At 44.8% G+C, this 23,784-nt stretch overlaps 1 protein-coding gene across 6 annotated transcripts in view; it reads left to right on the top strand.

The window, feature by feature from the left end:
• Positions 1-3,209: 3,209 nt before the first annotated feature.
• The window catches only part of ARVCF (ARVCF delta catenin family member), a 657,174-nt gene continuing 636,599 nt past the window's right edge, over positions 3,210-23,784 (top strand). For all 6 annotated transcript variants that reach the window (XM_085633794.1, XM_085633790.1, XM_085633793.1 and 3 more), the window contains exons 1-2: positions 3,210-3,284; positions 7,469-7,717. In XM_085633794.1, the coding sequence (XP_085489920.1) occupies positions 7,502-7,717 (216 nt within the window). In that variant the 5' untranslated portion in view covers positions 3,210-3,284; positions 7,469-7,501. The remainder of the gene's footprint in view (positions 3,285-7,468; positions 7,718-23,784) is intronic.

Below are 23,784 nucleotides of genomic sequence, written 5' to 3'. Positions count from 1 at the left end.
TTGGTTCGTTATTTTTACATTTGAAATAAATATATAAAATTAATTTACATGTATATTTAACATGTAACTATTTTTACAAACTTTTTCCAAGTTGAAAAAAATGTGTTTACTTTTTGCTATATCGTGCAGAAGTGTCCGCCAACATAAAGTACTTCCAAGCGTACTTCAAAATGCCTTTTGGGAATATGCCCCATTGTATTTTCCATTTTGTAAAAGGGAATGGCTGTGTTTTTTGCCCTCTGATTTCTACTTGTTTTACTCCATTCTGGCCCATTTTCCTCATACAGATCTCACCAGGTTTTCCTGGTGAAAAGTATGTAGGGAGAAATTCAGGAATGTGTTTTTAATCCAGATCTTCATAGTGTGGGCTTGCTGTTTTAAAATGCTGCCCAGTCTCCCATGATGCTGCAAGAATGGCAAACACGAGTGCGTGTGACTTAGCATGTACATGTGATCTTTCTCCTACTTGCCTTGTGTTTGATTACCATCCACATGTATGTTGTGTTGCGTGTCTCTTTCTCTAATGAAACGTTGCACGTTGTGCATGTTTTCTGTAGCCAAGAGTACTCGGTTTATCGAGTAACAGAGATTACCAGGGCTGGTTTGACCCTCAGGAGGAGCCCCTTGGCCAGGATGGCCCAGGCAGCTGGGCCTCCTCTGGTCAGTTAAGGCCCTGACCAGCTGAAAGCAGATGGGAATTGCCCCCAAAGGTGAAGAGATTAACTAAACCCTGTGTAAGAGCTGCATGCCAAACAGAGTCCCTGCTCGAGAATCTGGTTTTTTTTAGCAAAGAGAAACATTCGTTGTATTTTTACCAAGAGGAAATCTATTCTACTTTTAGCTGAAAATCCTCTGCAGCGAAATGAGCAAATTATCTCCCAGTACAGAACAATTCAATGTACTGATTTACTTACCATCCACTTTTGTATGTAATTAGTTCATTTCGTTTTGAGCTCAATAAAGATTAAAAATGTAATTGTATTTACATTTTGAATAAACTGGCTCTAATGATCTTGTTTTGGCTTCCAAATCTCTGGCAAAATATTCACCCTCCTCGCGCCTCCAATAGGGCTTCGAGCTGCTCAATGTCACCCGATAAAACCCAGTCCTCACAGTGATAAATAACATGCACCATACATTAAAGGCTGGCGAAGGGGAGCTTAAGTGTCTCGAGACCTCATGTTATTAATTCTTCGAAAAAGTTCAAGAAGAAGTACAGAAAGCAAGGGGCATTCAGTCCGCCCCTTCTCCTGTTGTCTTTACGTGTGTTTCATGGTTTGCTGTTGTTTCTAAGAGTTGCCCATCAAGGTCATGGCATTTGATGGATTTTTACATGGGCCCTTTTGTTTTCTTGTTAGGTTTTGGTCATTAGGAATCAAGCAGTCCTCGTGTAGGGCATGTGCAGATGCAACATGCCATATTGTTTGTAATTGATTGCACGCGTGTTCTTTGATTATATATTCGCTGACATGACAAACTTCTCTATCGCTGGTTTATGTTTTTTTGTTTAGGAAGTGCATGTTGATTGGCTATCTTAGCTTCTCCTAAAGACATAATGATATTCATCAGTCTCCTTTGCTCATTCATTTGTTTTAATTTGCTGTCCCCCTAACATTGAATTTATAGTTTTTTATCCACACAAAGCCAAAATCTGCACACAGATAGGTTTTTCTTAAAGATGCCACAAAAACACTAGACATTTGCCGAAAGTGACTTCTATGTAATGTTTGTGTGTCTCTCATTTAAATTCACTGCTTACAATGAAAGCGTCTTCTTACTCATTTTCATAACATTCTTCTCTGAGGGTACAGTTTAATCTGTTACGCTTCTGTATTGCTTTATATCCCAAGATGGTGCTTCATTATGGTACTCACGTTCTAGGGTAGGTGGTGCAACAATCACAACCCCTAACTATTACCAAACATTTCCCCTTACAAATAACTATTGAATTTGCCAGTGCTTGTTTTAAAAAGATAATTCACTCTTTAACAATGTAGATTGAAAGGACAGTATTGAATGGGTGAAGGAACAGTATCAAATGTCGGAAATTACAGTGGTAAGGACAGTGAACATATCATACCAGGTGGGCGATCACCAATAGAGGAGTTGAAAGTGCGTCGTTGAGCGGCCGCCAGCGTACTATACATCTGTAGGGGGAATTCTCTCTGCTTTCAAAACAAAACTGTAGCTTGCAGCAGTACGAAACTCCAGAACTGGGTTATCAATGGCCCTAGAACGAAAAACCGATCAATATTTATAATCTGATATTTCCCATGCGTGGCTGTTGAACGGAACATGTTCCAAGACATGATAATGTCTCTTTATACTTTACACCTTTCCTGTGGCTTGTTTATTGTACCACTAATCGTCCATCTTTCCTCCACATATCTTTCTGATATCAATTTATTGATACCACCCGGTACATAAAGGCGGATTTGCTGTACTAAACTCCACCTATGAGTACCTTGACATATATATATATATATTATTTTTTTTCGGCATTTATAAAGCGCACTGTCACCATGGCAGGCATCCTGGCGCTGACTGGATCAAGAGAGACGTAAAATGAGGCAAAAAAAACCCGAAAGTTATCAGACAGAGGATTTGGGGAATAACCAGGTTTTGATCCTTCTCCTAAATGGGAGAAGTTCAGAAACATGCCTAATATCGGCAGGGAGCGAGTTCCAAAGCTTGGCAGCAGTTACCTCGAAGGATCTGCCTCCAGATCTAACTCTCTTGAATCTGGGAACCACTATCAGTTTGGCCTCAGAGGAGCGAAGCTGCCTGGCTGGAGTGTACCACGTAAATTTCGATTGTAGGGAGGCAGGGCCAGTTCCATGGAGCACCCTAAATGCTATACAAAGGGCTTTGAATTGTACTCTCTGCCTCACCGGTAACCAGTGTATTTTACTCAGAGAGGAGAGCCCGTGTGCTCTTCTCGGATGCCCCAAGGCCAGCTTATGCGTCTTCAAGATACATAGACGACGAGTTAAGAATAGTAAATGTACCTTTACCTATATATCTTCACCTTCACGACATTGTGGTAGTTGACATTTGGGCTGTGATATTTTAAAAGCATGATATATTGTTTGCATGATGTTTGTCGTACAGCTCTCTATGGATGGCCGATATTGAATTGAGATGTAAACTTTTTGAGTAGATTGCGTGTTGACCTTCATCACTAACCCACGTCTTCTTCTTACTTACAGCCACTTCTGCTTGAGACGGTATCCCGCCATTTCTGATCCTAGCGGGCGATGTCACTGCCCCCATCTCTATTCTAGGTGTGTATGTCTTGGTGTTTCTTTGCACGTGCACTCTGACACTGCATGCCGGACAGGAGGCTTGTTGAGGTCGTGAACCCTTAGGGGAATATTTACAGGCCCTAACACCATCGAACGTCACTTTTTCTGATGCTCCGGTGGTGTTGCTCTCTACCCCGTATGTACAAGGTGGCGTTAAGCCACTTGACGTGGCTTAACGCCTCCTTGTAAATATGCCCCTTACAGCAGAAGTCTGCTGCGGCAAAGGGGCGGGAAGTGGGTGTTGCTATGGGCATTCCGCCGCAACACCCATTGCTTTTTGACACTGCCCCATATTTACGAGGATGGTGCAGGCCAAAAACTAAGGCCAAGGAAAACCTGTTCTTAGGATGGCGATACAAGAAGAAATGAATAATTTCTCCTCATGCTTTGCTCCTTCCACGTGTGCTGCGTTCTGCAGCACACATAGAAACAGCAAAACGCCTTTCAATATTGTTTATGTGCAGGAAGTTGTCCCTTCCTGCACGTAAACAGTCGCCCTTGCAGGGCAGACACCCTTGCAACATGGCGCTATGGTGCCCGCGCTGGTGCTAGGCAGCTTTTTGTGCACCAGCGCTAGGGGAAACGCAGGGGTGTGCCGTATTTTTGTAAGTCTGCGCATCCCTGTGTTTTGAAAATGTTGAAGTGCGGCGTTGCCAAATTTGGCGTTACATCGCGCTCCGACCTTTTCTTGTGCTTATCCCCCTTAGGCGACTGGTTCTTCGGTGGTGGTACACGGGGGTGGATAGGCTGTTATGGTTCTGTAGAGGGTATGTATGCTGGCTCTATGCTGGGGCATGCAGGCCTTTCTTTGTTTGCGGTATGCAAACAGGTCACAACATCTATGACAAATCAGATAGGCAACTTTTATTGGGGCAAATAACTGGTGAAAAAAAAATCCTTAGCAGATAAACTCTGGCAAAACTTTGAAAGTTCACCTGTTGAACTTTCAATACTTTTATAAATTCACTTTCTACATCAACTGTTAACATTGCACGACGCTTTCAACGTCTCACTAACACAGGTGATAAAACTGATAAAAAACATTATATAAAAATGAGTTTTTAAAATGCTGTTTGCTAGAGTAAAGTCAGTGTTGGATTTAGACGAGGCAGGCTTTAAGCCAGCAGGAGATGTGGGCTGGGAGTGTTTAAATTGAGGATTTTTACTGATAACAGCAGAAGTTGGTGGGGAGACACACTCCCCTAAACCACAGGTTTCATCATTGTACTAATGTTTGTTTAATGTGCTGGTGTAATGTGTTCTGTAATGTTTGTCTAATATGTATCTTTTAAAATGACTGCTACCTCTGCTCTCACCATTCCATTATACAACATTCTAGACAGTCATTACGCCCCTTGTATTAATAGACGATAATATATTTGAGTGCCTTAAAATGTGTGTTTACCTCGAACAGTGTGCACCGTTAAGATTCATTTCTTGAAGCGGTACTTTTCACAGCCTGATTACTATATTAATGAGCCTCGCTTTGGAATTAGGATCGCTTAAAACCGTGACCCCGGTGTTATATCGCCTTTTTATTCACCGCAGTGAGATACCAATAGATGCAAAGCGCTGAAGCCGCGCTATAAAGAACCTCTTAATTACACACTATTTCTTCTCGTGATGGGAGGCCATGGATGCCACGGTGGGTCTTTTAAAGTCACTCTGGTCAAATACACATATTGTGATATGTTAAAAAAGAGTCAGTGATAAATTCTCAGTAATCTTACTGAGGGATATAGTGGAATTGTTCGATAAGCCCTCATATCTTAGTCCTGCTGAGAAGTCTGTGTCAAGTGTCAAGGTTCCATATTCTCCAAATTAGAAAATTTATTTTCTCCGGGCATAGAAATTGGTAAAATCAATGACAGAATTTATTGGCCAGTTCAAAAGCCTGTGAGACATTCCCTGGAAACTTAGGAAAGGAAGGGATCTTTCCATATCTGTTTCAGATCCCAGATAAACGTATTCGGAACTTAATTCTGCTAATTCGTATTGAAACTGATCTAGTTTAGGAATTCCTAGAAGTAAAATTAGTGTTAATGATGAGTGATGTATATGCAAATTGAATATCAAATACAGCATAACTTATCTCCTCTTATTTGTTTTCTATTTTTGGATGAGATATTTTTTGCTCAGTTTTTAAGAAACATCGAACCTTGACTCGCGGCGCTGTTTTAGTCACTTTATTTAGAATTAAATATTTCATTAGCATTGCAATAATACATACTGTTAATTCAGAAAGGATTGTTCAAAGATTAGCGCCAGATTTAAGTGTAACTATTATATTTTAATTCTGCAGTTATTGTGATAGGTATGGAATATTGTTCGACTACATAATATTAGACACATTCTATGTAATTGATGTGATACCTAATTTTATGGTTTATGATTTTGGAGTAAATTGTTTTTACGAAGTAAACATTTTGAAAATGTTTTATATTTGTATATGATACCTTCTTGTAAATAAATGTAGATGACGACACAGCAGTGTACCTCTACCTTTCTGAAATTGCAATGTTCAAATTGGCTTCTGCTGAATTTGTGTTAGCGTGGAAACTTGAAAACTGGCGTATTCTGAGCTCTTGGAGAAACATTGGCTCCCTACAGACATGTAACCTCCATGTGTACCCCTGGATAGCAGACATACATTGTGCTACATTTTGATTCCCATTGCCACTGAAGCTGAAAGTGCAGTGGTACTATTGATTATTGAACAAGTTCGGAGTAAATTGCAATTTTTGAGTCAATCCTGAATCTCGAGAAAAGTTTTCAACCTCATGGAAAGTACATTTAATGTCTCCGTGTGAAATCCCACCCTATCTAAAGCAGGGCAGGTTTCTGGCCTGCGTTTGCCTTCGTGTATTCTTGCCCTACAGTCTCTCTCTTTTACGTGTAATTAGTAGCTTTTATTCCACCACTACAGTGTAGTAGTTTCAATCAAGTTGGTTGTATGAGGGAACAACGAGTTCCTCTACTCCACATACCCAAACAACGCGGTCTGTATAATGACCGCGCCTTACCCACGCATTGCTTTACCACGCATGCTTTTGCCACAAATTTTCATGGTTAAGGCATGCATGGCAAAGGGGTATGCATGGCTAAGGTTACCACCCCCTCACTCCCCACCGCCCTAAAGTACAAACTCCTCCTGCCCTGAAGTGCGAATAACCCTACCCCCTCATAACCACCACGCTGTTTCCTCCCCTTGCCCTAATGTCTAAATAAAACCCTGTCCTAAATACTACCCCACCCTCCCCTAAAAATGTACCCTAACTCCCCCTGAGCCATAAACACTACCCACTCTCCCCTATTCCCCCAAAAACTACCCCTTCCCCCTCCCTGAGCCCTAAAAACAACCTCTAAAAATACCCCGAACTCCCCCACCCCTGAAAACTACCACAAACTCCCCACCCCTGAAAACTACCCGAACCCCCTTCACCCCTGAAAACTACCCCGAATCCCCACCACCCATGAAAACTACCATGAACCCCCTCCACCCCTGAAAACCACCTGAACCCCGTATCCCTGAAAATTACCCGAAACCCCCACCCCTTAAAACTACCCCGAACCTCCACCATCCCGTAAAAATAACCAGAACCCCCACCACCCCATAAAACTATCCCGAACCCCACCACCCTGAAAACTACCACAAACCCGCCCCAGACCCGGCCCCATTTACCCGCCCATTCTGAACACTAGAGCACATTTGCCATAACCACGCATGTGCGGGAAAGCGTGGTGACACTTGCGGGCTTCCGGAACTCGTGGCTCTGGCCTCATAGTTCCAGATGTTTCTCCTCCAGTTTAATCTCCGAAGTAGCAGATTGTGAAATTAAATCAGTGATACATTTTGCAGTAATTCTGTAGTGCAGATTTCACAAAAAACTGGTGTTTGTATTAGGTTGTCCATTTTACAGCTTTACCTTTTCAGCGCTGTTGGTTCTGGAGTAACTTGTGAGCAGAAGTTTGATACATTTCCTTATTTGGAGGTGGCGTAGTGTTGACTCGAGTCATGACTTGCAGTACTCCGATCTTTTTCGATCTTTGCATCTCTTAAGTATTTAATCCACACTCTGCATGAATGCCGCTTGTTTATTCTGCTTGTCCTTCAATATTTTGCCTTTTACCCTTTCGCTCATCCTTTCCCTTGCACTGGGCAGGTAACAGGCAGGATCCTCCCTCGAGAACACATCATGGACGACTATGACATCAGGTCTGCGGCCAGCATTCTGGCTTCCGTCAAGGAGCAGGAGGCCCGCTTCGAGCGTCTGACCCGCGCGCTGGAGGAGGAGCGACGCAACGTCTCGCTGCAGCTGGAACGCGCCAACATGCCCTCGGAGAGGATGAGCATGTGCAGCATTGGCAACGGGCAGCCGCTGGCGACCGCGTGGCAGCAACTGGTCCTGCAGGTAAGGGGCCCACTCAGCCTTTACCTTTTATTCCTGTGGTTACGGTACTGCACCATCCAGTTCAGGTATGGTGCCCTCTCCATTTCATAGTAACATACAACAGTGTCTCAACAGGTAATAGTTACACAAATGATTCAGGAGAAAATGAATTTTTGAAAAAAAGAATGGAAGCACCAACGTTGTAGGAATTTTCCTCCTTCTCACGGACTCCAATTGCTACACACAAGTGGAGCTGTTATCCCCTTTTCCGGGCTCTGGGTACGCCACCTCCTATAATCACTTATGTAAGTGAAATCTATTGGAGACTTGAGGCCTCGCTTCCTTAATTCATTCTTGTTATTCCCAGGCTCACCACAGCCCTGTCCTTTGTTTCCTTTCTTAGGTTCTAGGTCTTCCTTCCGGTGTTTACCACAAGGTCTTAGTCATTAAGTCTCAACAAACCGATCTTTAACCAGGCCCCTTTTAAAATTATTTTCTCTGCTTCTTTATTCTCTTAAACAGTAATTGATCATTTACGTGCATTTTTTTGTCCTGATGATGACCTGAATTAATGAAGGTCGAAACGCCGTCGACACAATTCAACGGATTCACGGCCTCTGACTTATAACTTGATTCTAAACAATTTGCTTACCTCTGTTTCATGTTTTATAACAGTCTAAATTAATGCCAGTTTGCTGTTATTTTTATGTATTTACGTGTTTTTCAATGCACCATTAACAGTTTTAAATGTAAATAGAACGAGCATTGGCATAGCCAATAGGTTTCACCTTTGGAATCTTATGAGTGTTTAGTTATCCAGCACAATATCCTTGGTGCAACAACATCAACTGTTGCATGGCTAAACGCTTACATGGTCCCAAAGGCGAGACTTATTGCCTATGCCAATGCTAGTTAAGTCTGGGGGTTGACAGCGCAGTTGTCAAACAACACCATTGATAAAATAGATGGGGGTTGGCTTGGGTCTGCCCCATTCTACTTTTGTCTCTTTTTGACCAGTCTCTTTCAGCCATTTGCGTGACACTTTTATCAATCACGTCTTGACTCCGCCCATTGGAGTATTCATCTCTCACCGAAAGCTATTGTCTGATCGGTTGTATCCTTCCCCCTCTACTCCAGTGCTTGCATTGAACTGCACGTGGGGCTATTTTACAACTATATCCCCTCTCTGTCCTTTCCATGTGTAGCACTCTAATTGCTCAAGTCACATGCATAAGCACATTAAACCCAGAATATTGGCTTCAACAATACTGGGTTTTTTTTTAATGCAGTAGGCTGTTTTGATGTTTTAGTCAGGACTCAGATTGCAAGCCAGGCTTATTGGCTTTACCAACTTTTGTTGATCTTCTAGCATTTGGTAGTCTACTCTTACTTCCCCAAAACTAACAAACTAGGTGAATGATGGAATATAAACCTGGCTACCAATTGACACTGCACCGTGTCCTTGTGTAGTGTGACTCGGTCCAAAAGCTATAGCGGAAGTAGTGGCAACATAAGTCACTGCCTACCTGCTGATGTGCCAATGCAGGCTAGGCTGTCCGGTGGGCTCCTCCTGAAAGGGGTGAAATGTGTATTAGGGCTTTGTAATTTCCTGGTAATTCTGCACTCCTGTTCCAATTGCAAGACCCCTCAAGGGTCAATGAACACATTGAGGGGGACATATCTGCAGGGACGCAGGAAGAAAGGCAACGGCTTCATGCTCTTGTTAAGATCTGTTTGAAAAAGACAATGTGTAAGAAAAGATGAGGGTCTACTTTTCCAAACAGTCCCCAGTCTCTAGTGGGGAGACTGGCCACATTTATAGAAAGGAGCAGAGAATGCTTGGTAAATCAGATTTTAATCTTTTTCGAATTCTGCATCAAGTGCATGTGCACAAGACCACTCTTCCACCCCACAAAAGCACCGGTAGACTTTCCTAGGACGATTTTCAATCAGTCTTCATCTTTTTTGAAATAGGGTCTTCAGAACTGGTCAAGGAATCCCACATTTAACCCCATATCTTCGCTTGTTCCTTGGGGTTCTGTGCCCTGCCTGTGTTGCTTTGCACCTGGTTGCATGAACTGAAGTTAACACCTAGAAGCCCGTTTCACAGCTCTTCTGAAGGGCACCTCATTGAATGGATTCCCTTTAAGGAGTGACAATAAGGGTTCCTTCTTCAGATATTTGTCTGGGGCATGGGCCTGTACAAGAAACTTCCATGTGGCATTGAATGGCCACCAGAGCTGTCACAGACATTTTGAACATGTGCAGCAAAGATGATTCTCCCTCACAAATGTATAGTATTTTTCTCTGCAACGGCTGAGTGCATGCTGTTTTGATTTCATTTATTTCCAGTCTTGTTATCAAAAGCTAGATAACCTGGGCGGTAGATCATGTCTACTGAGCAAGTCTCTTGAAAGGCAATAATATCATACCCCTCAATAAAGCATGGCCAATCAGCGGACAAGGTTTTTGAAGGTAAACCGGCAATGTTCCAGGATAGCCGGGAAATTGGGGAGGGAGTTATATCTTGTCTTGTTATCTCTAAATAATAGCACCTGCATGCGCCAGTAATGTACAGGTGTATTCCTATCTCGAAGACATTGAAAATTATTTTGCACTATTCCCAAGCTTCTAAAACACAAACAGTGGATGACGTAAACAGAGACTGGTGTATCTTTCCTTTAGTTTCTCCATACATTGTGTCAGATCCCGGAGTACTTTCTGATATCCTCAAACCTTAAAAAAAATGTTTAATTCAGAGATTTGATTTATGACCCAACATTGTACTCACACATCCTGCCCATAAGTCCAGCATTGCTTTGCTAGACCGGAAGCACCGTGACCTGCGGCCTCTGCGCCACGGTGATTTACACATAATACCTGCTTTCTGGAGCATGGGCCTTTCAACTTGTGGCACCCATTCCACTGAGGGAAAAGCTTAGCAGTGTCCAGTGAAATATAATCGCGGCACCACGAAAAGCTCTGCACTGTACAGCGGCACCTAAACGTTACAAAAAAACATACGCTTGTGTGTGCGCACATAAATAAAAACGACCGGAAAACAAAGCGCCGTGCAAGGAAATTAAATATTGCTACACAGGCTTGGTGTTATTAACAGAAAGCCACAAACTGGGTAACGGGGCTGTGGCCAAGACATGCAGGAGAATGGACCCCCCAGCACTGCGGCTTCCAACATGGCAGATGCACCCCCCAGGCTCTCACTCCCCTGGACGACAGCGCTGGACCCAACCGGAACTCATGGACTCTATTTACAGCGCTCCATCTGCTTTTGCCATACCTTGTACAAATCCTGCTATAATTGAGGCCCATGAGTTCCGGTTGGGTCCAGCGCTGTCGTCCAGGGGAGTGAGAGCCTGGGGGGTGCATCTGCCATGTTGGAAGCCGCAGTGCACTGGGAGAGCTGGAGTCGGCGAGACCCATACCGCGCTCTCAAGATGACGACCGGAGGAGCGGCCACAAAGCCTGGGGAGGTTAGCGCAGCCCTACTTGAGTGCCCAGCTGTACTTGTGAGCCCCAGGGCTGCAGAAGTGCTGACCCAGGAGAGAAGACCACTGGCTGCCACAATACTCTAGAATGCATGATGCCGGCCGGCGACACAACTAAGAAGCCCGCGGAGGCTGACGCTGCCAGCACAGGAAAGAGATGAGCAGCCCGATGTCTGGGCTCAGCCAACATGGCCAGCAGTGCTGTTGAGCGCTGCGAGACCTGGATGGGGCACTCAAAATGATGGCCGAAGGCAAGCCGAGAGGAGTTGAGTGGCTCGGGAGTGCAGCGGGTACTGATAAAGCTCAGGGGTGTAGGGCTGATTAAAAAAAGCTTTCCCCATTGCGCAAAGGCAGCCGCTTGCTTATATTTGCATTGCGCTTTCACTTTAAGTGAAAGCGCGATGCAAAAATAAACACACGGCTGACTTTGCCAAAGCAGAATGAGAAGAAAAAAGTGCGTACCAAGTAATGAAGGAGAGAGTGTAAAGCATCCAGTCCAGGTAGGCGGGGCTAAAACTGGACAGAGTGGCAACTAGGAGGGACTAAAAAGTCTCACAAACAATGGGAAGCCAGGGCTTAGCATGCGCGATGACGCTAGCTAATGGAAACAGGGGGCGGAGCCTACACTCCACTTCCAAAACTGTATCAATTACAAGAAGCCTTGGCATGGCGAGAGCAGCGCATGCGCGCTGCTAAAGCCGGCGAGACCTAAAAGGGGCCCCCTGCTATTGGATAGGACTTTCTCTAGGCAGGGAAAAATTGAAATTGCAAAATCCTAGGGCAACTCAAAATGATCAAAGAATGCGACAATGGTTCATACATAAACATGAAGGGACAGAAACACCACGTTCTAAACAAATACAAAAGTTAATTTTATTGAAGTAGTACACTAAATATGAATAATAAAAACAATCCACAGGCATAGTACCGTCGTATCAACATTGACTCCAGCAGCATTCTGTACCAAGGAGACAGAAATTACATAGTCAGAATTAATAACACAATCTACACAAGAATGTCTTTTAATTTCTCGTTTGTGATGATATTTGATCCTAATGATCTAATCTGTATGTATAACATATGATATCATCATAAATGGCTGGAGGCCTGATTATATTTTAGCAACAGTCAGAAGCTGATAAATATTGATTCAATTCAACGACAGTCGTCGGCTGGAACACAGATGGTGTCTACGTGCGTTTCGGCATGAAGGTGCCTTCCTCAGGAGTGAGCCACATATAACAGATTAATAATGCCCAAATGGGTGGATGTAGCTTGAGCCATTAACAGTTTTATTCATGAGCACTATGCGTCCACCATATACCCCCTGCACATTATCAAAGTAACATTGATGCTGTCTACTGGCTTTTTTTATGTATCCTTTGAAAATACAAACTGCAGTATTAAATACTTGGTGCTTCAAAAATCAATTTTCTCCTGCATCATTTGTGGAACTCTTACCTGTTGAGATATTGTTGTATGGTACTATAGTGCACCTAGGTCTCTACTGGGTTTATGGGTTTCTCCTGTTGTTTTTAATCTCTCCATGTTATAGCCATCAGGCCAGGGTCATTTCCACCCACATCCTGGGCCATTGTCTGCAGTTTGTTGGAAGTTCATTGTTATCTATGCACGTGCGTTAAGAGCTGTGATGAAACTGCAGAGAAGCTGTGGCCGAGAGCTGAGATGTACACGAGGCCTTCATCTATTGTGACAATTTCTGTATTGTGGTTTAAAAAAAGATTTGATTAAACGGCACGCCTGGAGTCTAAACTAGAAAACACATGCTTGACCCCACTCTGGGGGATAATGCTTTTTAAAGACATGCATTGTAGTGTTCACATAAGCATGACGTCACCGGCGCTTGGGTGTAGCTGCTACAGGGTGTGTGTGGGAAAGAGAAACACTGCACTCTTATGGGACCTGATTTAAAAAGCACGTGGTAGGCAGGACCAGACCATGCTTTGGATAGCCAGTGGGTGGCGATAACGGGAACCGCAGTGCGAAGGGCCATGTTTGCTTCTTCATGACCCTGACACTACAGAGCTGACCAGTGCTGCTCATTGTGGGATTATAGAGAGGAGGAGACATGGTCACAAACTATCAGTAGTAGACGCGACGCCAGCCTTACCATGCTCCGTGTTCAGCGTCCAGTAGGGACTCCGTGTTCTTTGGCGTGGAGCTATGCGTCGTGCGATCTTGCTCTGCGTCACGCGCTTTCACCTGCACTAGAATGCTGAAACATTAACCAAGGCTATTTGTTCTTTCAAGATGGTGGGCAGTATTCCCCAATCCAAAATGGTACACAGTATGCCCCAATCCAAGATGGAGAAGGGTATCTCCTATTCCATTATGCGAGATTACATAATAAGGAAGGATGAGAATGGGTATGTTAATTCAAGGTGGGAATTCTGATTATTGAACTGTCACAGCCATATTTCACCTGCAACAGCAATATCTAAGTCTGCAATCTACTTACTATATGACGGTACTTGAATTCCTTAAAACAATGATTTAGAATCAGTAAAGTAATAAATGCGTTTTATTGGTTATATTGTAATCTCGTTTTCTCGGGGTCTTTCAACTGTGCAACAAAATGTTAAACATATGCATATTTACTATTTCTCAGTAAATTGCTGCTTTGGGACTGGGTTTTGCCCATTTACTGTTGAGAAGGATGTTTTTACTTGAGATGAAGCGCTGATTGATGTGCTTCTAGGCACTTGTGCATAGAGTGCTTTTCGTGGCACTAGTTTGTGAGCAGGCAACACTGAAGCCTCCAACAAAATGCAATTTGTGAGCATCTCAGGCACGAACCATGTACACAATAACGTACAGATGTTAAGGAATGGATATTTGGGGCACGGTGGGTTCAACACATGGATCCTCTTCACCCCTCCCCTCTTTCTACCACCCTCAGGGTACCAGTTTATCTGTCATGATCACGCGCCTCTAGCCCTTCAACTAAACCCTTTGAGCCACTATATGTTGTGTGTTCTTTCATTTTCATTCATGTATGTTTTTGTGTCTTCATTTATTTGTGGTTCTGTATAGCAGGGAGTAGTTCCGGTCGGGCTTCGGAGCGCTGTACACTGTTCAGGGCCAGGTGCACAACCAGCATAGTGAATAATTTAAGTGATGGTAATGTAGCACCGTGTTATTTTATAAAATACACGCATGGTTAGAAATTGTGAAAGAGGTGTGCTGAAACGTCATAGAGTCTGATTACACAAAGAGTCTTTATTGTGGTTTATATAAATGATGGACCATGAGGGTATTAGTACACAGCTGAAGACAGGCAGGGACAAGAGGCCACGCAATGTTATGGTGATTGCATCTTTGGTACTAGGGCTGGGATGAGGCATGAGTTGCTGTCTGGGTCTGATAATGTCCTTTGAGGAAGTGTCTTGAGAAAACCCCCATTCGGATGTCTTTCTTGAAGTGAGCAAGAGATGGGGCTTGTCGGAGGTCGGGAGGGGTTTTGGGGGAGGGGGAGTTCTAGATAAGTGGGGCTCATCCAGAGAGAACACGGTTTCCTCAGTATGTGGATTCAGCACCTGGATACCCTCACAGGTGCATAGGAGCGCTTTATAAAGCGAGATGAGAGGTTTGATTGAATTGTGGGGGTGTCCACCCTTTGGGTCCTTCCACTGTTGATGCTGTGATGGCCTCCAGAGACCTGAGTCTTCTGATAGGTGTCCTGGGAAGCTGGAGAGGGTTGCTGGGCATGTGATGCTGCTAGTTTGAGGGTACAGAGGTGCACTGGGGGACCAAGTCAGTATTTGTGACTGATCTTCTGGCACCTGATTCAAGACAGATGTTAGATTAAGTACACTGGAACAGGCCTGACCTTCAAAGCACCTTCAAAAAGGAGAAGATTTTATACTGCGAGGCCTATGCTGGGCGGTCAAAAAATGCACGGCTTAACCGAAGCCAGGTCCCCGCTCCATCTTGTCGTATTTAAGCGCTACCCAGTCCCTCGTGCGCTTAATATCTAGCTCCTCCTACTTGAGTCATCATGTGAGCTCACTCCCAACCGTAGACGCCATCTTATGCGCCCGCGAGACCATTTTGACATAACTGGAGTGCATCCTTTGTCGCACTCACATCGCATGCAAGCTGCTTATAGGTTGCACTAGCCAACATCCTAGAACGCCTTATACAATGGCCGCCTTCGTTTGGAACCCAGGCATGGTTTCGGCCTTCGCCCCACTCTAGAGGTAAGGATGCGATGTATAAAGACGATGACAAGGAACTCCAGCCAGAGAATTGGCGAGAAGCAGGGTTTTGCTGCAGCTTCCATCAGGTGGTCTGAAGGTCCGAGGGGGTCCAATTGTGTTTACACAGCTGTGCGCGCAACCCATCTTCTACAATCAGTAGAGTTTCAGTGCCAACCTTGGACTCTCAGATCCCCAGGACTTTTTCAGATCAATTTGCTTATATTGATTTTTATTCCACCAAGTGTGCTCGGCAGGCTTTATCACTTTGCAATAAGCTGACTGGGGACAAGGAGGGGGTCAGGCCTAGGAGACATGTGACATGTACACAGTGCATTCAAAGCTTATAAGTGATTATCTCCGGTAACCACCAAACATCCATGTCCATGCCATGCAGGAACACGTTGTGGCGGTCCCATGGAGCTGCCTTTCTAAGGCTCACACACAAACATCCATGTCCATGCCATGCAGGAACACGCTGTGGCGGTCCCATGGAGCTGCCTTTCTAAGGCTCACACACAAACATCCATGTCCATGCCATGCAGGAACACGCTGTGGCGGTCCCATGGAGCTGCCTTTCTAAGGCTCACACACAAACATCCATGTCCATGCCATGCAGGAACACGCTGTGGCGGTCCCATGGAGCTGCCTTTCTAAGGCTCACACACAAACATCCATGTCCATGCCATGCAGGAACACGCTGTGGCGGTCCCATGGAGCTGCCTTTCTAAGGCTCACACACAAACCTTGGGAAGGCACCGCTGTGGGCAGCCGCTGCGGGACATACCACTGGATTTTAACTCGTAATCCGGGGCCGGTGTGCGGATGACTTTGGCAGTCTTGGAGCGGGGCGCTGACATGGCGGCCCACTCCAAGACCGCCAAAGTCGTAATTTGACCCTAAGATCTCACACACTATAATTAATACCAGTGCTCACAATAGACATAGGCTGGCAGTTACTCAAGTACCTGTTTGGTACCAAGTACCAGTACTCTAAATCAGTAGATTTGTAAAGCCCTCCTTGGCACCTGTGAGGGTATCCAGGCGCTGCAGCTGGAAGTATTACAGTACTGCACTCCTGCTGAGAAATGTGGTGCTCCCCCTTTTATCCTATTTATTCATGTATTTATTTATTTACCAGGTCTATGTATAGCCGTCCGCGGATGCCTGCTCCAGTGTGTATGCTCATGTGCGGGAATGTGTATCTGTCCACGCGATGCCTGCACCAGTGTGGGTACGGCTGTACGCATGCCTGCGCGTGTGAGGGAGAGGGTGTGTATCACTCCAAGTCATGCCTTCACCAGCGTGTGTGTACGGCTGTACGCATGCCCGTGCGCGTGAGGGAGAGGGTGTGTATCACTCCACGTGATGCCTCACCAGTGTGTGTGTGTACGGCTGCACGCATGCTCTCGCGCGTGTGGGAGAGGGTGGCTATCCCGCCACACGATGCCGGCACGAGTGTGTGTGCGCAGGCCTGTGCATGTGCGACAGAGTATCTGTCCACGCGATGCCTGCGCCAGTGTGTGTACGGCTGCACACATGCCTGCGCGTGTGACAGGGTGTGTATCACTCCAGCGATGCCTGCGCCAGTGTGTGTATGGCTGCACACATGCCTGCGCGCGTGTGACAGGGTGTGTATCACTCCAGCGATGCCTGCGCCAGTGTGTGTACAGCTGAACGCATGCCTTCGCGCGCGTGGCAGAAAGCCCTGGAGACTGTACGTCTTTACGGGCGCCTGCAAACGTGTAAATTAAGCAGGCGACACGCAGACTGAAATGACACCTAACAATGATATTTGGCGGACCACCAGCGCCTCCTGATGAGGTTTTAAGCGCAGAGGCAGCGCTTGGCGCTTCCCGGGTTGGCCACGCTCACCTGCGCCTCCGCAGTGGGGCATATGGGTAACATCACTCAGTAGATGTGTCTGCGAGGCTGAGAGACAGCCTGCTGGTGCCTGCTGCTTGCCAGGGCTGGGTGGCAGCTGTCCAAGGCGGGAAGCCCCTCCGGGCCGTCAGCAGTCTTCGCACCGCCTCTCGAGCGCCAAGAGGCCCGTGAGCATCCTCATCTGCAGCCAAGTGAACACCAGGCGCTGTACGGGCAGAGAGAGAGTCTGCACGCCTGCTTGTTCCAGAGTAAATTGTCCCTTGGGGAGGGGCTGCGCCAGCAGCAGCCAGCCTTGGACTCGGGAGCGTGTAGCGCCGGGACTGGTGTATAAGAGCGGCAACTGCAGCGGTGGGAGTAACACGTCATTCAGTCTGTCACAGAATGGAAAGTAGTCTGGGGTTGCTGAAAACCCTTAAGGGAGGTAGACACACCAGCTGCAGTTACGTTGTGCTGTTGTCTAGATTCAACTAGGCTGAAACATGAGCGTTCTCCGGTAGAATTTTGTTAAAACACAACTGCAAATTCACCATTGATTGATTATTTATAGAGCACAGCGTTCACACCAGGAGGCATCTTGGCGCTAGGTGTTCACTACGGGCCTGTACCAATAAGAGAACCAAGGCAACCAGTCACTTATAAGGGTGGGCGTAGTTCGCGAAGTAGCACTTCGCGAAGCTACGCAAAGTGAAGTTCGCACTACGCGAGCTACGCGTAGCACTTCGCGAACTGCGTAGTAGCATGTTCGCACTGTGCAAGATGTTGTTTTCAATGATTGCACAGTGCGGACAAGCAACCGGCACTGTGCAATCATTGAAAATGGCATCTTGCACAGTGTGAGCTGTAGATTTCTGCTGCTCGAGTAGATTTTTACTCGAGCGGCAGCTTTCTCAACGCGAACTGGTAGTTTCTCATCGCGAGCGGTCACGAGCATACGCGACCCCTCGCAATGAGAAACCTGACCTCCTCGCTTGGGAATCTCGCCGGGAGTTTATTTTCCATGCTCGCGATCGCAAACAAGGAAAAAGTCTCGCCGGGATGGCATTTTGCTTGCTCGCGGTCGCCAACTTGACATTGAGGACCGCGAGCAAGCAAAAAATGACCGCAGCACTACGCAACACTACGCTACGCGTGTTCGCACTGTGCTACGTGCAGTTCGCGTAGTGGGAAGTAGCGCGAACTTCGCAAACTATGCGAGCGTAGCGTAGTGCTTCGCCCAGGCCTAATAATAACACGGCGGAGAATACAGCCAGTAAAAAAAAGGTCAGGGAACGGTCCCTGAACAGAATAGAGGCATTTTTAGTGCTTTGGTGAAGGCCTGATGTGAATGAACAGTTCTGAGGAACGGTTCCACAGAGGAGGACCAACATACCTGAGGGTGTGCCCTACCATGGCGGATCTCTCTGAGAGACTTCAGGTCACTGAGAGGTTGGCATGAGGGCGAAGGGTTCTGCTAAGTTCTGGATTCAACGCAACTCCACTTTGGGCCTATATGGCAGTCCAGGATACAGAATGCTGCGGGGGGCAGTTCTGGAGAGTGCACGCCGACACTACTCATGCATGTAGTTCAATCTATGGAAGCCTGATGTGGCAATAGAGAGTTCATGCCGACACTACTCGTGCGCGTAGTTCAATCTATGGAAGCCTGACGTGGTAATAGAGGGCCCGATTCACAGAACTAACGTAAGACAAAATCCAAAACTTACTACCATTTTGGTATTCACAGAAGGCACTTACTCATTTTGGTATTCACAGAAGGCACTTACTCATTTCGGTATTCACAGAAGTAAGGAGTCCTAACTTGAGGACTCCTAAATGCCTTCTGTGAATACCGAAAGTCTTAAAATTAGGATTTTTCTCAGTTTAGTAGTAGTAAAGTTAGGAGTCCTCACTTTAGGACTCCTAAACTGAGAAAAATCCTAACTTTAAGACTTTCGGTATTCACAGAAGGCATTTAGGAGTCCTAAACTTAGGACTCCTAACTTCTGTGAATACCGAAATGAGTAAGTGCCTTCCGTGAATACCAAAATGGTAGTAAGTTTAGGATTTTGTCTTAAGTTAGTTCTGTGAATCGGGCCCACTGAGTTCACGCGGACACTTCTTGTGCGCGTAGTTCAATCTATGGAAGCCTGATGTGGTAATAGAGAGTTCATGCCGACACTTATTGTGCGCGTAGTTCAATCTATGGAAGCCTGACGTGGTAATAGAGAGTTCACGCCAACACTTCTTGTGCTTGTAGTTCAATCAATGGAAGCCTGATATGGTAACTGAATTTAGTTGTGACTTGAGCCAGTGGTTATTATCATTGTGATACTGAATTGTTTCACAGTTTCGGATGCAAAGGAGCCTTCACCAGGGCAGAAGGTCCAGATGGATGTTTACCATCTGCATGGCTTGTGGTCAAGCAATAAGATTCTCTCTTACTCTGAAGAGAGTTATTGGAAACCCAGGCCTATTCGCTTGTAGATACTCCCAGGACTGGAGGACGGTTAGAGCTTACACGAACATGACAAACAACTATTTGGATGAGAAGAGGCCAACAGATCTGACTAACTGGGATAAAGGCTTTGTGTGCACCTTGAAGATCATTACGAAAAGGGACAACAGTGATCGAAAGGGCAGTAGAGTTATGATATGTGATCAGTCTTCTGGAAAAGAGGCAACCCATGCAAGAACTGTTCCTGAGGTCCCTAAGCTGACTATCTCCATCTAGAGGATGGAGAGATCGAACGTGTCAAATGCAGGAGACAGACTTACGAGGATCAGAGGTGCAGAGCCCCCTTGGTCCAGGATGATCCTCAGATCATCTAAGGCACAAACTATGCCAGGACCTGACCTCCAGGACCATCTGAGGGCTCTGCCTGACCTTGGGAAAACATGTGCCAACAGAAATATGCCCTTAGTCTTAGTATTTTTTAATGTTCTCGAATGCCTAAGAGCTCTCTCAATCCACCTCTGAAGTGGATTCAATCTATCCCTCCTAAAACTGAGCACCTCCCTCAATACTCATGTCACCCCAACCATCCTGTCACTTACATCAATTTCCCTGGGTCGGCCTTTTATTATGTAGGAGCCAACTCTGTTCAATACCTCCTTTGCCTCCTCCAAGGGTCTCTTACACTCTTTGCTCGATTATGACATCCTTCATCGTACTGAGGACATGCCCCAAGAATTGTTCCTCAACCCCAGTTACAAAACGCTCCCTTGTGATACAGAGATTACAATAGCGTCCCTCACACCGGACACAAACACTGCCTCCTGAGGCTGTTCCTCCTCTTGGAATACTCATCTACCAATTTTTGTCAGAGGACTCATTACATTTATTACATTCAATATATTATTGATTTCTAAAACATCCTCCTCTCAATTCTAAACTAAAGCAAAGGGAGAAATCTTCTTTACCACCGCTCTCGTATTTATATAATCATATTCACATTATTTTTTTATTGACATAAAACAGAACTTTTTTTACAAGCATTAAAGACATGATTTTTTTCCCAGTTGGGTAGCTATACTTTGTGTGAAGCTAGCTTCTCGGTGGGGCTTACACTTTCCTAGCACAACACATGTCCTTGGTAATTAGTAGAAATGCAGATGAACCTGGAATTTCCTCTCGCAATCTTCTGCACTTCCTTCTGTTCTCGCCCCTCTACACATCTTCCAATAGATAAGGGTTTGTCACTGAAGGCTCGAGCCAGATGCTGGTCAAAACTAAACTCAAGGCTAAACTCAAGATCCTCTAGGGTCCGTCAGTCCAAAACGAGCCATGACTTCATGTGGATTCTGCCTGTTACCCACGCTCCAACCTCATTCACCAAGAATTAAAGGCAAAACATTAACCGTTGATGAGAAAGAGATACCCTTCTAGTGCCTGAATTGCACAATGTGAGAACCAGAAAACCGGTGATCAATATTGGCTTCCTAGCTAAACCAAAATGTGTGATACACTGCAATTATTTTATTTCTCTGTGCCTCCTTTTTCGTCTTTATTACACATCCGAGACCCTTGTAATAGAAGCCCTCATGAAAAAAAATGTATAAAAACATCTCTTGACTTTTTTTTAATAGACTATAAAGTTGCTTCATGCATGATAATAATATAGGCCACATATAGGGCAGATGACTTGCTTCTTGGTTCACTAATGACATTGTCAGGGCATGGGGGCATGAATGTTTCTAAATTCATATCTAATAACTATCACTTCTATAAATAGCACTTAATAAAGTGATCTAAGCTGATCTCTTCAGGTGAAATGCTTCCGCATGTTAAAGAAAACCACAATTTTTAATTTTGAGGAGAGTGTATCATATTTTTGCCAAACCTGGGTGGGGTACGTGGAGTTCCGTGAAACTCTGCCACACTACACGGAGCTCCACAAGCGGCAGAGTGGGTTAGATAAATGCTGTTTGTGGTGATTTTCAGCGCTGGGTGTTTGTCCGCATTGTGCAATCATCGCAAACGGCGCCATGAACAGCGCAGGCTGGCGCTGCTTCCTTTCTGCTGCTTGAGTAGATTTTTTACTCGAGCAGGAGCTTTCTCAACACGAACAGTTTTTCAAATCGAGCGGTCACGAGCATACGCCACCACTGGCAATAAGAAATCCGACTGCCCGTGTTGAGAAATCTCGCCAGGCAGTTGATTTTCCATGATCACGAAGGAGGAAAAATCTCGCCAGAAGGTGAATTTTCCTTGCTCGCGCTCGTCAACTTTATGATGAAGAGCGCGAGTGAGGAAAAAACTCCACGAGCTCAGCAAAACTCAGAGTATGGAAAACTCCACAAACTCCATGAGCGAAGCAGGCGGAGCAGAGTTCACTGCCCAGGCTTAAATTTTGAATGATTTGTGTTGCATGACCTACATGCCATATATTGTCATGGCTCGGCTAATACATGGGTTCTTAGAACCAATTCAGAACCTTTGCTCTGACCTGACTTGTTTTATTAGTTTGTTGACTCACTCACCTCTATCTCGTTAATATCCAGATTTCACTCTGGGAACATTCTGTGCCTTAAGTATTGCCAAATATTATGAATTAGTGCCTGAAATACACAAAATGACATCATGCAACTCTACTTCTGCTATACGCATCTGGATGTAATCTTAGCTGTAAGTACACCATTGAGTCTAGAATAGTAACTTTGATATCATCCTCTAGAACTGTAATAGTTTCCACAACATTTGGAAGACATGGCTGTCACTCACAACACACCTGTTCAAGGCTCTCAGATCAACGCATAATCTTATCTCATCCAGAGGTATCTTAGCCAACACAATAATATTGGCCAACTCGCAAGTTTCACGTTGCTTGGTAACACTTGCCTAACACAAAGGCTTAACATTTTCTTTTTGAAATGTTGCTCATTGTTGTGCTCAGGTGGGACTTACCCATCCATGACACATATCCAAAAGACTTTAATTTGGCATATCTTACTTCTACAATTTTCCCATAGAAAAATGAATCCTTCCCTATTAAAGATGTCCCTTCTATCCTAACTTTGCCTGCCACACGGTAGCACTTGGGAATTTCCATTTGAACACAGTTTTATCTTTGTTTGCTTTTGGTGTGGTCAATCAGACACTTCCTCCGCACAGTCTGTGACATACACTTTTTCCTTAACCTCTTTTTCTGCAATCGCTCACATGTACAGGATTCCTTGATATGAGTTTAGGGTAGTCGTTGAAGCCGTTAACACAACACACAGAGGGTTGAGGCAAAAATCCTGCACCTATTACTTATAGTGGCCTGATAGTATTGCGATGGTGCTTGAAAAACCAGGAAGTGCACCCCTCTCTCCTTCCTATTGGGTAAACCCAAATACAATCAAAAACATCAAATGGAATTAGCACCCATCATTTAGAAGATCTCATTAAAATTCATTGAAACATGAAATGTCCATGACAAATAGTAGAAGAAGCAGGTCCAAAATTTGCTTGTGGTCGAAATAAATGTTCTTTATTCATATAATATATTCAGACGTTTAAAATCCAAAGATCATACAAATGATTCTTTTAGCCAACGCGTTTCGTCTTTGTCGAGACTTCTTCAGGGCTCACAGTTCCATATTTGTGATTCAATTATATTCCACTAGCAAAAGGAACATTTCGACGAAACAAATAAATATAGTGTCACAACAGTCATCTGAATTAGATTTGTATGATCTTTGGATTTTAAACGTCTGAATATATTATATGAATAAAGAACATTTATTTCGACCACAAGCAAATTTTGGACCTGCTTCTTCTACTATTTGTCATGGACATTTCATGTTTCAATGAATTTTAATGAGATCTTCTAAATGATGGGTGCTAATTCCATTTGATGTTTTTGATTGTATTTGGGTTTACCCAATAGGAAGGAGAGAGGGGTGCACTTCCTGGTTTTTCAAGCACCATCGCAATACTATCAGGCCACTATAAGTAATAGGTGCAGGATTTTTGCCTCAACCCTCTGTGTGTTGTGTTAACGGCTTCAACGACTACCCT

This window comes from Triturus cristatus, chromosome 11 (genome assembly GCF_964204655.1).
Source record: "Triturus cristatus chromosome 11, aTriCri1.1, whole genome shotgun sequence".
NCBI classification, from domain to species: Eukaryota; Metazoa; Chordata; class Amphibia; order Caudata; family Salamandridae; genus Triturus; species Triturus cristatus.
This window is presented reverse-complemented; position numbering and strand designations above follow the sequence as displayed.